General features: G+C 34.3%; 1 protein-coding gene and 1 long non-coding RNA gene across 2 annotated transcripts; one reads left to right on the top strand and one right to left on the bottom strand.

Annotated features, from left to right (window-relative positions):
* Positions 1-7,484: 7,484 nt before the first annotated feature.
* On the top strand, positions 7,485-15,111 carry LOC114285873 (uncharacterized). The gene is made up of 4 exons (XM_082867642.1): positions 7,485-8,119; positions 11,814-12,089; positions 12,348-12,485; positions 13,364-15,111. Exons 1-4 carry the CDS (start codon positions 7,790-7,792, stop codon positions 14,903-14,905), a joined length of 2,286 nt encoding a protein of 761 aa, XP_082723768.1. The 5' UTR covers positions 7,485-7,789; the 3' UTR covers positions 14,906-15,111.
* LOC145789947 (uncharacterized) lies at positions 10,494-11,815 on the bottom strand. The gene is made up of 2 exons (XR_014328462.1): positions 11,574-11,815; positions 10,494-10,552 (listed from the first exon to the last, which is right to left on the bottom strand). It is a non-coding gene; the product is annotated as an uncharacterized LOC145789947 (long non-coding RNA).
* Positions 15,112-16,392: the final 1,281 nt, after the last annotated feature.

Raw genomic sequence — 16,392 nt, 5'->3', positions numbered from 1 at the left:
GACTGAAGAACCGAAATAAAATGCAAGGAAGAAGACCGAAGTTAAATTACCAGGCTCTCCCATTTTCCAATTTATAGGTCGGCCAGGAATTTGAGCTTGAAAATCCTCAAAGTTCCCAGAGACCCAAAAGAAATCATCATCATTAAGATCTTTGTCCGGAGTGTGTTTAATTATCTTCTCTCGGCGGCGGCGAATTCTAAGGTAATAGACCCACCCAGCATTCTTTGAGCCAATAGAGTATTGATGAAAGATCTCGGCCAGACCAAGATTTAGTCCGGTTTGGTGGTTTAATGCGGCTATTCCCATTATAATACGATATGTATTGGTGGACAGTTGGGTGGGGCACAACCTAGTCTGTCTAAGAAACTCGCAGATTAGCGGTTGGACAGGAAACCGTAGTCCGGTTTCTATTATGGATTGAAGGGTAAAAGGGACGAAGCCTTCATTGTCCCAGGGAGTAGCATCTTTCTTGGCCAACACCAGTTGGACATCATCAGGAATCTGGTAATCTTGCCTAAATTCGGCCATGCCACCAGGGGTTTCGACTAAATATCTATACTTACCCATTCGTTGTATAATTTATGAATAAATTATTTCGGTACAAAAATTAGGCTCGGTAGCTCGGTTGAGCACACGCAGGAATGCCTGGGCAACCTAAGTCTGCAAGGTAGAAAACAAAGGGGTTAAGCACAGATCGTTGGACCGCGCTACAAATTATAGCAAGATATGCAAATCCTACTTTGGCTTAGTGGGCTGATTCTACCTCGGTTTATCAATAGGTTTGTTAGCTCGGTCTTGAGCAGATTAGACCGGTTTATCGTCTAGGGGCAGCTTTCTGAGTTCGGTCTAAAAAACTAAGAAAGCTGGTCTAGTCCCAAGGCCTAAATCAGTTGTGGAATGAATAAAGTTACTTCGGTTAAGCTTCTAGGGGCGGCTTTCTGAGTTCGGTTTAGGAACCAAGAACGGCTTGACCCCGAAAGCTTAGTTCGGTTGACAACCGAAGTTCCTGGTTATCTATATTCAAAATGTGGTGGTCTTATTTCGGCTAAAGTGAGTCAGGCTCTGGTAACCCATTGAAGCTTTTAAGTTCTAATTCGGTTATTGACTACAGAGATCTACTTGTGGGGGCAAACAGGATCCTAGTTCGGTTACTATGTGATTTTGGATCTAGGGATGGTTTTCTACATAATAGTTCATACATACATGGAGTTCTACTGGTTTCTTCGTAAAAGTACAAAAGCAAAGCAGACAAATGGAGAAAAATGTTTGCAAAAAGCATACAAAACAAAAACAGATGAAAAAACTGGCAAAACAAGAAGGATAGGCGTGTTTACCCGTATAAGAGAGAAGCTAGAGATGGAGACAGCAGCAGCAATGGAGACACGAGCACAGCAAGAACACAGATAGGAAATGAAGAATGGAAGGTAAAGTGATTCAAGGAAAAGAGAGGTTGTTTTGTGAAAGAAGAGAGAGAAAAAGGCGGAAAGAAAAGGCGGGAACTGTTTCAAAATCACGAAACACGAAGACGGCGTGACAGCCGTCCTTAACCAATCAAAACATGCCACGTGTCATAAGAATGGGAAGCGTTACAGACACTATGATTGAAGAGACGTTTTTGACCGGACAAAACAGGGCCCGGAGTAAAATTAGCTCGGTTGAAAAATTCGAGGGTTTTTAGCTCGGCTGGAATAGCTTAAAACGACGTCAGCTCGGCTGATGGACTGGTAATCCCAATCATGCTATGCAGATGGAATTAAGGGGCAATTGAGAGGGTAATTTTTGGGAAAAAATTGGGCCGAGCTGGGAGTTGGGCATTGAGGCCCAGAAAGCGAAGGACTAAGTAAGAAGGCCGCAATAGATATTCCGGCCCAGAAGGGCAAAGTTACTCCGGCCTTGGGAAGACAAAGTTACTTCGGCCCAAGGAGGTGAAATTACTTCGGCTCACGAAGGGTAGAGTTACGTCGGTTAGAAGATTGTAAATGAACTTCGGTCTGGGAGCAACTTGAAGTTATACCGGCCTTAGAGGCAAACCGGTTTGAGAGTTATACCGGTCGAGTCGTTGGTTCGGTCCGAACACACCACGGTTCATGTATGAGAGAGCCGAGATATAGTGTAGCATGAAGAAGAACCGAACAACTGTTAGTACGGCCTACTTTGTGGCTCGGCATAGCCATTTTTACTTCGGTCAAATGGAAGTTCGGCCATAAAGAAAACCATCCCACTTGGTTTAAGCAGTGGGGGAGGGTGTGAAAGGATAAGCATTATCCTTAAGAGTATGAATCCTAGGAGGACTCTGTATGGAGAAATACAAGTCCTACTAGGATTGTGCCATATGAAACTTATAAAAGCTCACAAGCATCACCTTGGAGGAGGTAATTGAACACAATCTTTCTGAGAACTTAGAGCTTTGTCTATTTGTCAAGTTTTCTGACTTAGGCATCGGAGAGGTTTCCGGCACACACCCGCCGGCTAGCTCACGTTTGTGTTTTCAGGTGACAAAGCGACGTCGTACGGAGGAGCGTGGACTTGGTCAACAGGATTATACGAGGAGAATTATTTCCTCCCCGTACATTTGGTATAATTATTGGATTATAGATTTAAATTACTGAATAGTATTTGTTAAATAAGCTGTGAAATAGTTTTTTCAATTAATTTTTATTTTTTATTATTTACTACTTATCTACATTTCTCATAAAAAATAATAATAATAATTTATAGTCCATTTGAGTCTTTTTCTATTTTTAAAAAAATAAAAAACAAAAAAATCTAAGAGTATAACCATAAATTAACATGTCCACAGCAGAAGCCGATAATCAGAAGCAAGGGGTGAGCAGCTTATCAGAATCAGTTTTTTTGAGTTAAAATAAGCTATTAGAATCAGAAGCTGTTTAAAATAAGTTTAACCAAACAGTCAAAAATAACTTTTTCAAAACTAAAAGTTATAAGTTAGATTTGAAAAGCTTAAACAAACACCCCCTATAACTACAGATTATAACTTATCTTAATAAATATTTAAGATAATTATATTTTGACCCAAATTTCTAACATAATTATATAAGAAATTAATCCTTAATTAAATTATACTTTATCATATATCAACAGAAAATTAATTAATTATTTTGTTACCACACCCATTATTGTTATTATTATTATTATTTTGACCTCTAAATTTTTAATAATTATATTATTTTACAAAATTACACATAATAATATATAATAAATTATATATTTTCTTAACTGTGATTAAGGCTAGGTTTGACATATTCAAAAAAATTCAAAAAGTCAAAAAGTTACTATCCTATTTAAGTCACATCATCTTATTTAAGTCACACTACTTCTTTACCGCATCACTTCAAACCCAACCCATATTTCATAAAAGGTCAAAAAGTGCACTTATTTAGAATATTAATATTAGTATAAATTATACAGAATAAGTAAAAATCTGGGTTGTTAAAGCTTTTTAGCTATTTTAGCCTGTGATTAAAAAGTCCCGTTTATGAAGAATTTTTTAGTTTTCTTTTAATTTTTTGTGAGAGAGTTAATGTAATGATTATGGATTAAATGTGATATTTTGTCTTACTAGACTGAAAAACTTATTTTATCTTTTTGTAACTAAAATAGCCTCAAACCTAACCCAACCTTTCTTACTAAACGAAGCCTTAATTTCATTGAGGGTGTTTGGCAACTTAGGTTTTTGGTTATTTTTTAGTTAAAATTTACAAAAAAAAGGCAAAATATATTAAAATAACTAATAAGATAAAATGTCACATAAAATTTATAATTATTTTACTTTTTCTTTTATAAAAATTATATCCAATTACAAAAAAATTCAATCATCTTCTCAAATATAAAAATTTTAACCTAGTAAAATAATTGAAAACTAAAACAACTTACTAAAATAACAACTTCTTAGGGCATCTGCATCTGCATCAAGCTCTTCAAATTTTTAGACTAAGGGGTTGTTTGGGGTGTCCTAAATAAGTGTACTTTTTGTCTTTTTGAACTAAAAAATTGAGGTTGAAAATATGGATGTTTGGGTTAACTTTTTGACTTTTTATGAAAAAAATGTGTAATAAAAAATTGTAAAAATTGATTTGTAGGGAAAAATTTGAATTGGGAGTTGTGCAGCTGTAATTGTTGACTTTTGGTGAATAGTGTTAACTTTTTAACTTTTTGAGTAACTTTTCGACTTTTTAACTTTTTTGCAAGTACCCACACGTAGCCTAATTTAACCCAAAATTCACTTTTTCTATTTTAACTAATCACCTTTTTAGTATTCACAGTATCAAATTCTCTATTCTAACTCAATCTTATTAAAATATTAATTTGTTATTATATTTGTTATTCTTTCTTTTTTTATTAAATTGATGAGGTGCTAGCCAAACAATTCTTAAAAAATGTAAAAAAAAAAAAAAAAAGTTGACCAGTCAACTGGGGGTCGATTGGTTAGGTTAATTTTTGGCATTTTTAGCTCAATTTTTCTAAAAAAAATATAATAAAAAATTATATAACGAATGAACAATGCTTCAACAAAGTTATTGAAGTACTGTAACAAATCTAAAAAAATTTTAATTTAAAAAAAAATTTACTGAAATTGATAAAGGAAGCATTTGATAATTTATTAACTATATTTTAATTTTTTTTGTTATTTTGATGATCTTGACGTGGATGCTCTTAGACACCCACGTTATACTGAACTCGCAACATTAGGCGGATCACAGCTGGACTGAAGAAGCCTTGCGTCAAAATAGCAGTATTGCTCTGCCGCCAGTCCACTCAACTCATCACTACCAGTCCACATTAATCACCCAATGGCAGTAGCAGGGGAGAAATTATTGATTGCCCCCATGGCAAATTTTGGCATGTCTAAGTATTGATTTGGCATATACTAAATAAGTCAAAAAGTCAAAAAGTCACTATCTTATTTAAGGGTTGGTTTGAGATGTCCTAAAAAAGTTTATTTTTTGACTTATTGGTGGGTTTGGGTTGGGTTTGATGTGATGTGTTAGAGAGGTGATGTGATTTAAATAAGATGATGTGACTTAGGGTTAGTTTGGCATGTACTAAATAAGTCAAAAAGTCACTATCTCATTTAAGTCACATCATCTTATTTAAATCACATCACCTCTCTAACACATCACATCAAACCCAACCCAAACCCAATCCAAACCCACCAATAAGTTAAAAAGTGCACTTTTTTAGGACATCCCAAACCAACCCTTAAGTATTATTGATTAAAATAATGAGTTTTAATATTTATTTATCTCTTTTAGAGAGATAATTAGATATTTATTCAAATATGAATACTCTTAAAATAATAAATAAATTCTTAATAATAGGGTTGTTTGGCAACTTTGAAAAAATAAAAAAGATTATTTACAAATTTTTTTATGCTTATTGTATATTTTTTCGTAAAAAATTATAAACTAAAATTAAAATTTTTCACATTATATTTTAACAGAAAAAATTATTAAAAAAACTACTTTCCAAATGATCACACACCCTAAAAAATATTACTTAATGAACAAAAAATTTATTACAAATTTTACATAATACTTACATGAATTTAAAGACTCTCGATGTATAAAATCCACACTCAAGTCAATATTGTATAGAACTTTTGGAATTTTTTTTGGAGTTTCTGGCATTTGTGTCAAAAATAAATAAATAATAAAACTGCATTTTGGTGTTAGAAACACCAAAAAATTACATTTGAATTTTTTTTTTTTTAAAAAGAAAGAAAGAAAGAAAGGTGCAACTCATTTTTTTTTAACCCCCACTTGTTTGAATTTTTTCTTATCAAAATTGCTCCTCATATATATTGTTCTTTGAATCCCACTGTAATACCAACTATATCTCATTTCTTTGACACTCTCGCACTTCTGGTAGTTTTTTTTTTTGCCTTTTCACCTCCAACAACCCTCTAATTCCCTTTCTTGCTAGTGGCGGTCGAGATAGAGCAGGAGTAGGTGCTACTGGCAACATTTCTTGAAAAATAATTGTAAGTAGATTGAATGTCTATAATTTAGAACGATACTACCCATTTTCCTCTTGAATTTACTAATGTATCATTTCCTCTTTCATTTTATCATTCTCCTTTACAATTACAATGACCAACCATTATAAACAATCTTTTCTCGTCATTGTCACTACTATTGCCAACCTTCTCTATCATCTCGAACCCTTCCTTCGCCATGGTTACTACTATTACCATCCTTTCCACTACCTCTATCGCTTTTCAACCACTCTTAACCCTTGATCTCTTTCCATCCAACAACCATTTTCACACAAAAATTAACCATCACAAACGTTACAAACTTTATCAACCCCTCCTCATCGTGACCCAAAATCGTAACACATAGGTTACATTTGCCCTAAGTATAAGTCATATCTATACCAAAAACAATGAGGATTGGGAATTTTAGAGTTTGACAAGAACTTATTCTCGACAAATATGCTAGGCGAAATAATAACAAAAGAGGCCAACAATATGAAAATTTCAAATTATTTGAGTTTGATAAATTTATTTCAAAATCACATAATTTTGATAAAAAAAAATAGACATAATATACTCTCAACTAAACCATTTCAAAAGTTATTTTAGGCTTTATTTGGAAAATTAGATTTATAGTTTAAAAAAATTATAAATTATCATATCACAATCTCTATTTTTTATACATATTTTCATAAAAAATTAACTAACAAATTTTCAACTGAACCTTGCATGCTTGAAAAATGTTTGAACAAAATATATTTATTATTTAGTTATTTCAATTTAATATATATATATATATATACAGATAAATTACACTGACACACTTGAGATTTAGTCTAATTACATTTCTTCCCTGATGTTTTGGAAATTATATTTCCATCCCTATAGTTAATAGTTTAATTTCACAAATATTTTTATTTATATAAAAAGTAACAACTCCTATTAGAAAAATAAAGAAAATCACATTGAAAGAAAAAGTAAAGTTTTAAAAAAAAAAGAAAAAAAAAGAAAAGAATATGTGAATTTAATATTTTTTTATTTAAATAATTATAATAACAAAAAAATTAATGTAATTATCTAAACGTCAAAAATAATAATATTAAATTTAAATCTCCAAAGTATAAGTATATGTATTTTTACACAACTTGAAAAATAGGACTCAACAAACAAACTCATGTTTGTTTAGAGTGTTATAAATAAGTATATTTTTTTGATTTTTTAGATTAAAAAATTAAGAAAAAAAATATAAATATTTAGATTAATTTTTTAATTTTTTATAAAAAAATATATATTAAAAATTATATAAATTAATGTGTAAAAAAAATTAAAATTAAAAATTATACAGTCATAATTTTTTAATTTTAAATAAATAATAATAAATTCTTAACTTTTTAAATAACTTTTTTTTCAACTTGTGCCTCAACCGTTACTCTTGGACTCAAAAGTAAAAGTGAGATCCATCTCTGACATCGCAGTTAAAATACTCTTTAACCGTGGTTAAAGACTAAACCACATCGCCATGAATGCTCCCCTCACTGCTTCCCTCTCCTTTGTCTCTGCCGCTCACTTCTTTCAAGTTTCTCTCCCCTAACTCCCCTCCCCTCCCCTCCCCACTCCCTCTCGACTCTCGTGTCTCTAGACAGAAAAACTAATAAAACTATTCTATTAATATCCAAACCAGCGTGACAAGCATTTAAGAGAGAGATAGTAAAGAGAGGGAGAGAGACTAGAGTAGTGAGGGCGCTGAACTCTCTACTTGCAAGTTGTAACAAACCACCTCTTGTTCCGCCGGAAATGACGGTGTTCGGCCACTCGGGCGGAGGCGGAGGTTTTCTCGCCGGGAAGCAGGTGTTCCCGGTGGACTACGAAGCGGAGGTCTCGCAACGCCTCCTCGAAGCTTCGCACTGCAATGATCTCAAAGCGGCCCTCGAATGCATCGCCGATTCGTTCGTCGATGTCAACTTCGTTGGCGCTGTGTGCTTGAAGATTCGAAAAGCGGAAGTGTCGTGTGACGACGAATCGGCGAATGAAGTTCGTGTTGAGTACGAAGAGTTCAGGACTGACGTCACGCCGTTGTTCCTCGCCGTTCATGGCGGGAATGCGATGCTCGTCAGGAAACTACTGGTTAGACTTTCCTGAACTGTATCTATTGGATCGGTGTGGTTGAATTTGGCTTGTTGCTTGATTTCGTTTCGCTGATTTTGAAGCGTTTTATGTGTTCGTTTGCGAGTTTGTTAATCTACATCTGGTTGATCTGTATTTCAGAATCTCTCTCGTCTCGTTGTTTTATTTGAATTCCGGGTTTTTCGTTTTGCCATCCCTTTCTATTCAAAATTTGAAACCAGGTGCCTTTAGTGACTCTGCCTTTTACATTTTGAATTTTGTACTAATTTTCTGATTATAGTTTCATCTTATACTTAATTACTATGAATTGCCGGATCAGTATATCGAATTAGGCATATCAATGTTTTTCTTCTTCTTTTTTTTTTTTTTTTTTTTTTCCCCCATAAAAGATTTTTGAAGCAATTTTTTTTCCCCTTCCTAAGCTTTTGAACAATTTTTACTTTAGTCAATCTGCCCTTTTTGTTTTGTTTTTGTTCTTGTTTTTTTTTTTAATTTTAATATGTCTGTTTAATTACTGAAATTTGCTGGACCACGACATTTTTTTTATCGTTAGCATTAGAATCAATTAAATTTTTTTGCCTGAGAACGAAAGTTTGGCGTTATTTTTTGAGAAATTAGTCTTTATTGTATTTGTTTCTTTTAGTATACATTGACTGCTTTTTTTCACTACTGTGGTCCCATTGCAGGTTTAATTATTTTTTCATTTTCATTGAAAATAAAGGAAATTAATGTTAATAGTGTGTTTGAAATCTAGATTCTATGATGATTCCTGAATTACACAAGCCACTCGAATCTTATTTTGTTGGTAGATTGCATTTATTGTAGGGTGGTGGCTATTTGCACTCCTCTTCTCACCAAAAGTGCTATCTAAAATAGGGCTGTTTAAATTATGTAAGTTTTGCACAAATATAATTTGGCCTTTTGCTGTTGTTTACCATTTTTTATAGTTTTTCACTAATAAAATTTGTACCCAGCAAAAATATATATATATTAAAATTTGCTGTACAGCGGAGGATTTGAAGTACAGCGGGCGTTTATTTTTTGGAAATTAATCTTTATTCCTTTTGTTTCTTAAGGATACACTGACTGCTTTTTCCACTAATGAAGTCCCATTGCATGTTTAATATTGTTTCATTTTTCATTACACATAAAGGAAATAAATGCTCATCTGTTTTTGAGGAGTGTTGCTATACTGACTCAAAAATTAGATCCACTCTAGACTCGGTGATAAGCCAAGAAAATGATTGGTTGATACTTACAGAATATTTAATTATCAACCAATTATCTTTTCGATATATTAATGGGTCTAGAAAATGAATTTAAAAAGTCGACTTATATATAATTTTCCTTTTGGAATCTAGATTCTATGGCCATTCCTGATGTATAAAATCCACTCAAATCTTATTTATTTTGTTGGTTGGTTGCATTTATTTTAGGGTGGTGCTATTGGCACTCCTCTTCTAACCAAAATCCTAGTTTGATTTTATTAACTTTTGCACAAATGTCAAAATTGCCACTTCTTGGAGAAAAAAGAAGCGGAATTGTACAGGTCTGTGGGGGCAAAAATTTGAATTTTGTCTAATAAAGACAAAAGGTGAAGTTTTTTTGGTGAACGGAGTCTGAATAGCACCATCCTTAATTTATTTCAGTTTTGTGTCATACATACTGGGAGGAATAAACTCTTTCACCCCAGAAGTAGAGTTTTTCCATTGGAATTTGCTTTGCTTTTGTCTGGTTTTATTCTTCCAGTGCAAATTTAAGTAATGCCCTAATACCAATCTTGTTTGAAGAGCTCCAGCTTCATGGTATTCTCTACATTCAGACAGAAAAATAAAAAATTCTCCCTGCTTCACTGCTTATTTTCTTTTTCTTCTTCAACTGAATGATAAGTTTCCGTTTGACTAATTTATTTCCAATAAAAAATGAAAAGAGTTAACTTGCTGTGTTCTTTGATTAATGAAATGCAAGTTAAAAAATTTAAGCGGTTTGATTCTCATCTGGCTTTTTGATGTTGTTTACCATTTCTTTAGTTTCTTTTATATATTCTTTGCTATCCTTTCCACAAATTTGTAAATTTATTGTAAAATTAATTGGTAGCAATAAGATTTTGATCTTATTTTACAATGTAATAAGGAAGCAAGAGTTATTTATTAGTGAAAAGTGAGCATTCGTGATTTTTTTTTTTAAAATTTTTTTCTCTCTCATAGTTGTCTTATTTTATTTCACACAGTGTTGCTTGGGCATGAATTACAAAGTTTGCAAGGAAAAAATGAAGGAAATATTATCTATGAGATAAGCTTTTTTGTATTGAGTTTGTGTCAGCAAGGCCCATTTTGGGTTGTCTCTAACAGGACTACATAGCAGCACAGATACATGATACATAATACATTATTCCCCCGTTGCTTCATATTAATGACCTTCCATTGTTGATACCTATGAAGCACGGGTACTCCAAAAATAGTGCCGTACGAGTACCGGGTACTTACCGGGTGCGGGTACGCGTACCGGTACAGCGGTACGCGTACCGGGTACGGCAAAAGAGGGTCCGGTACGTTTGGCTTATTCGGGTACGGCATGGGTACGCCACGGGTACGCCATGGGTACGGCGTGGGTACGCCAAGGCCTTTTTTTTTTTTTTTTTTCTGCCCTTGCAAATTAGCAATTATTATTATTATTTTTTATTTTTTTTGGTGCCCTTGCAGATCAGTAATTTTGATGTTTCTCTGTTGTCCTGTTTGTCTGTATAAATTGTAGAAGCATATCAACAAATGATTTTAATGTTTTTAAAAAGCAATTTGAACCAAAAAAAATAACAAGGCCTATAAAGGGTAGTTCTGTGTATGACTATGCATTATGCTTTTGCTTTAGATCCTCCTAGAATTTCTTTATAAAATCTTTAATCATAACAAACTTTTAAAGTTTATGCACAAAACATTAAAAATTGATACTGTATTAGTTGATTAGTAGTTGTTGGGAATGATGCAATTTTATATATTATGCAAATTGCAATTGACAACCTGCACCAATTGAGAATTTTTTTCCTTTATTGTTGGTAATTAACTTTAAATCTTTCTTTGGTCTCCTGTTATTTCTTTGGTCTCACCCTATAAAAATAGCAAATTGATGAGCAAAAAGAAAGATTTTAAAAATAAATTATGATCACAAATTCACAGTGCATAACATATCAAAGTGAGAGATTTCACAAATATTATTTTTAACGCTTAATGGTTTTAAATTATAGGAAAATGAGTAGTTCTTTTTTTAGTTTTGATATTTAATTTTAATTTGTAGGTTGGATCCTTTAATCAAAATTATATTTAAAAAAAAATAAAAAAATATCGGCGTACCGTAGCCGTACCCGTATCATACTTTTTTTGAGTTTTGCCGAATCGGCATACCCGCACTCGTACCCGTACCGTATTCGTACCCGCACCCGTGCTTCCTTGGTTGATACATTCTCCATTATCTGTCACAACAGTTATGTTCCCTGTTTTTGTTTGTTTGTGGCCATTATTACTTGTCCTCAATGAAGAATCCAAGGCGCTTACTATGCTGCTGGTTTTGTTGTCTTCTTAACCAATCCGTGTTAAGATTTTGAGCAATTCAAAGAATGAATAACTAACATGTCTTCTTGTGGAGTCTTTTCATTACTTTTGCAATGTACTGAGGGTTGCCATTTTAAAAAAATGATAAGAGTATTGGAGCAGACGTAAACCAGAAGCTCTTCAGGGGCTTCGCAACAACAGCGGCAGTGAGGGAGGGCCATCTTGAGATTTTGGAGATCTTAGTAAAAGCCGGTTCTTCACAGCCTGCTTGTGAAGAGGCGTTGTTAGAAGCAAGTTGTCATGGGTGTGCAAGGCTTGCGGAGCTGCTCATGGGATCGGATCTGATTCGGCCCCATGTCGCGGTGCATGCTCTTGTCACTGCATGCTGCAGAGGGTTCAAGGATGTGGTGGATGCTCTCATTAAGGTAATCTTATTGACAGATTTAAATAGGCTATTGAGCAGCAGTTTTACTATTACATACTGAAGGCATTATAGAAAACAAACATGAACACTGAAAATACTTTCACTATCCAATCACGACAATTATTTCTGAGAAACTAAAACATCATATTCAATAATAGGGGATTATCCAGGAACTAGTCAATTGGCCGAATGTCTTTGTGCTTTATATCATGCTAATTTGAAATATCATTTTGAAATAATAGCCCTTTCCTATTGACAGTGTGGAGTCAATGCAAATGCAAGTGATCGGGTCTTGCTTCAATCATATAGGCCTTCTCTACACACAAATGTCGACTGTAATGCACTCTTTGCTGCTGTTGTGTCTAGGCAGATCTCTGTCGTCCGTCTGTTGCTTCAGGTAAGGTTCTAATCTTGATTTTGATAATCAGTAGAATGACTCGTGCATTTTAGATGTATCCTAAAGTAAATTTGTCCCCTTTTTTTTATCTTATAATAATTGAAACAAAATTAATTGTTTATACAGTTTTACCAGAAGAGTTGAAAAATAATGAAAAGCCTTACAATGACAAACATTTTGCATCTATTTTTGGTACACATAACTCCAAATCGTGGAAAATTATTTATTGGGAGAAATGGCATTGTTTCAAGCTAATCTCACATCACTTGTGTCATGTGATGTGAAATTGGTCTGTGCCAATTCTACACACCAATAATTGTTCTCATATCGCAGTCATCACATATAAATGGGTCCCCTTCTTGGTGTTTCAACTATGAAACAGCTGGACTTTCTCTTGATGACAATTCCATGGTGCTTGATTATATATGTTCGGCACAAAAATCTCAACAGCAACTTACCTGATCTCCGTCTCCTTGGTAGACCAAGTACGAATCAAGATTCTTTATGAAGAAATTTATAAAGTTAAATTGTAAAGTAAATTTTATATTACATATTTATGGAGAAGTTGATAGTTTAATGTTTTAATATATATAAAGTTTTTCATTAATACGTAAATATTTTTTCAAAAGTCAGTTTGATTTGATATTTTTTCAATTAATACCCCCTTTCCCTTGCACTTTGATTGCATAGTATAAAAATCATCTCATATAAAAACATAGATGCACCTTCTTTACAGTTAATTCTACAAAAGTTCAGAAGATTTAGAAAGTGACAATATTTAAAATCCTTCTTATTTTATATATAAAATAAAAGAATGTTCTTTTCTTCCCTCCTATGACTAACCTCTCTTCACTCCTCTCCCAAAATGGTAAAACAAGGCTAGTGCCAGAACAGACATCAAAGTTCAACTGGGGGCATGGTCATGGGATACAGTTTCAGGGGAAGAGTTTCGTGTGGGTGCAGGACTAGCAGAGCCCTACCCCATCACCTGGTGCGCTGTGGAGTATTTTGAGCACACTGGTACTATCCTGAGCATGCTCCTCCAACAAGTCTCATCCGATGCCACTCACCTTGGAAGAAACCTCCTCCACCATGCCATTCTCTGCGGCAATGCTGGAGCTGTCAACGTGCTTTTGAATTGCGGTGCAAATGTAGAATCTCCTGTTAAAACAACCCAGAAAACTGAGTTCCATCCAATACACATGGCTGCCCGTCTTGGACACTCAACTGTGCTCCAGTGCCTAATTGACTATGGCTGTGATATGAACTCGAGGACAGACACAGGTGATAGTGCTCTGATGATCTCTGCAAAACATAAGAGGGATGAATGTATCAAAGTATTGGCCACAGCTGGTGCTGATTTTGGTTTGGTGAATATAGCAGGTCAGTCTGTGTATTCAATCCCAGGGTCAAACCAATGGCCTCTTTGTTTTCAACAAGCCGTGCTAGATGTAATTAGGGCTGGAAAGGTTCTGAAATCAAGTAACGTGTCAATTTTTTCACCTTTAATGTTTGTAGCTCGATCGGGTGATATTCTAGCCTTGGAAGCCCTAATTGGGCGACCAGAAATCGATCTTGATTATCAGGATGATAGGGGTTTCTCTGCAGTCATGGTTACCGCTATGGAAGGTCATGTTGAAGCTTTCCGGTTGCTTGTCTATGCTGGGGCTGATGTTAAGCTGTGCAACAAATCTGGTGAGACTGCTATTACCTTATCCGAATTCAACCAAAGTCGCGATCTATTTGAGAAAGTAATGCTCGAATTCGCTCTTGAAAAGGGTAACCGCAATGGCGGAGGTTTTTACGCCCTACATTGTGCAGCCCGCCGTGGAGACTTAGACGCAGTGAGATTATTGATGCATAAGGGTTATGATGTAAATGTCCCTGATGGGGATGGCTACACGCCACTCATGTTGGCAGCAAGGGAAGGCCATGGAAGCACTAGTCGGCTCTTGATTAAATCAGGAGCACGATGCGACTTGAAGAATGTTAAGGGCGAAACTGCACTCTCACTTGCAAGGAACAATGGCAGTCATGATGCAGTACAGGTGATACTCGACGAGCTTGCTCGGAAACTGGTGTTGAGTGGCGCTATTGTGATGAAGCATACAAAAGGAGGAAAAGGAGCTCCGCATAGTAAAGTTATTAAAATGATGGAGGCTACCGGGGTATTGAGGTGGGGGAATTCAAGCCGGAGGAACGTGATATGCCGAGAGATTGAGGTGGGACCGAGCTTGAATTTTAAGAGGCTGAGGCTGAGGCAGAGGAAGGGGGATGCGGATGAAGCTGGAGTGTTTCGGGTGGTGACTACGAAGAACAAGGAAGTGCATTTTGTGTGCGAGGGTGGGTTTGAGACGGCGGAGATGTGGGTGAGGGGAATACAGCTTGTGACAAGGGAAGCTGTTTCTGGTAAGAAGTAGAGGGAAGCATAATGGAGAGAGGGTATGACTAGGAATCTAGTATATTTATCCCCCAAAAAAGGAGACTAGGAATCGAGCTTGCATAGATGTTTGGGGAAGTACTTTTTCTCGAAGTACTTGGATCTATATCCTGTTTTCACTGTACAAATTTTGACAACCCTAGTTGTAAATGTATTTTGGAAGTGAAAGCATGTGTTTTTGTTAAATATTATGTGTGTGGATTATAAATTTAAGCTTCCGTTTGGGAAGTGGGTTGGTTTTTTGACTTTTTGACTTTTTAGCTATTTTAGCCTAGGCTATTTTAACCTGGTTTGGGAAGGGTTTTTTGGTTTTTTAGTTTTTTTGACTTTTTTGTGAAAAATGATTGTAATGATTATGGGTTGGATTTGATGTTTTATTTTTTGTGGCTAAAATAGCTTATTTTGTTTTTTGTGACTATTTTAGCCAAAAAAGCCTGACTTTTTTCTTCCCAAACGGAGCCTAAGTAGCCATTTGTGAAAGAGAGAATGAAAAAAATATTTACATCAAATTAGTTAAATTTTTATTTTTCTATTTTAGCCAATCACTTTTTCAAATAAACCCTTCAACAAGCTCTCTATTTATTTGTGTATTCTTGCTTTATATTGATATTATTTTTTGAAAAATGTTTGGGGGCCCTAATTCTGTGGCTCAAATGTGGCTCAAATGGCCAAAACGACGTCGTTTTGGCTATTTTGATGTTGTTTTGTACTCAAAACGACGTCGTTTTGGCTATTTTGATGTTGTTTTGTACTCAAAACGACGTCGTTTTGGCCATTTGAGCCACATTTGAGCCACAGAATTTGGGCCCTCTACCATTGCTCTTATTTTTGTTGCAGATTCATATTTGAAGGGAGAGGGATTGTAGTATCCTTGTCCAATATTTTATAATAATGATAGAATAGTACTCTCTCTTTTTTTTTTTGAGTAAACAATGATATTTTTACCAATGTTCACCATTTCATGTATTTTATATATATATATACATACTAGCAGCTGCCACACGCGATGCGTGTGTAATTTAAATAAATATAAATAAAATAAATCATTTATCATATATTGTGTGCTAGTTAAGTGGTAAGAGTCTTATTCATTTGACATAAGTCTAAGGTTCAAATCTCCTTCTCTCATTTATCTAATTTTTTTTTTATTTCAAATAAAAGAGTAGACACGTGGCAGCATAAGAAACAAAGGTTTCAAGACACCATAAAGAGGTGTTCAATTTATAATAGTATAGATATATATATATATATATATTAATTTAATACGTATCATTACTTATATTTTATAATAAATTTATAACCGTGTCATATATCACCGAAATAGTTTATCGTTACCTTCTGTGCAGGCTATTATGTTGATAAATTTCACTATTTATTATTAAATTTGGTGAGTCTTATATATATATAATTTTTGTTGCATCAATACATTTAGGAAGTGAAATAAAATTGATGATAAATAACATTTTT

Source organism: Camellia sinensis, chromosome 4 (genome assembly GCF_055761805.1).
Source record: "Camellia sinensis isolate YWXY chromosome 4, ASM5576180v1, whole genome shotgun sequence".
In the NCBI taxonomy this organism is placed as follows: Eukaryota; Viridiplantae; Streptophyta; class Magnoliopsida; order Ericales; family Theaceae; genus Camellia; species Camellia sinensis.
Note: the sequence above shows the minus strand (reverse complement) of the source record. Positions and strands in the feature narration are given on the sequence as shown.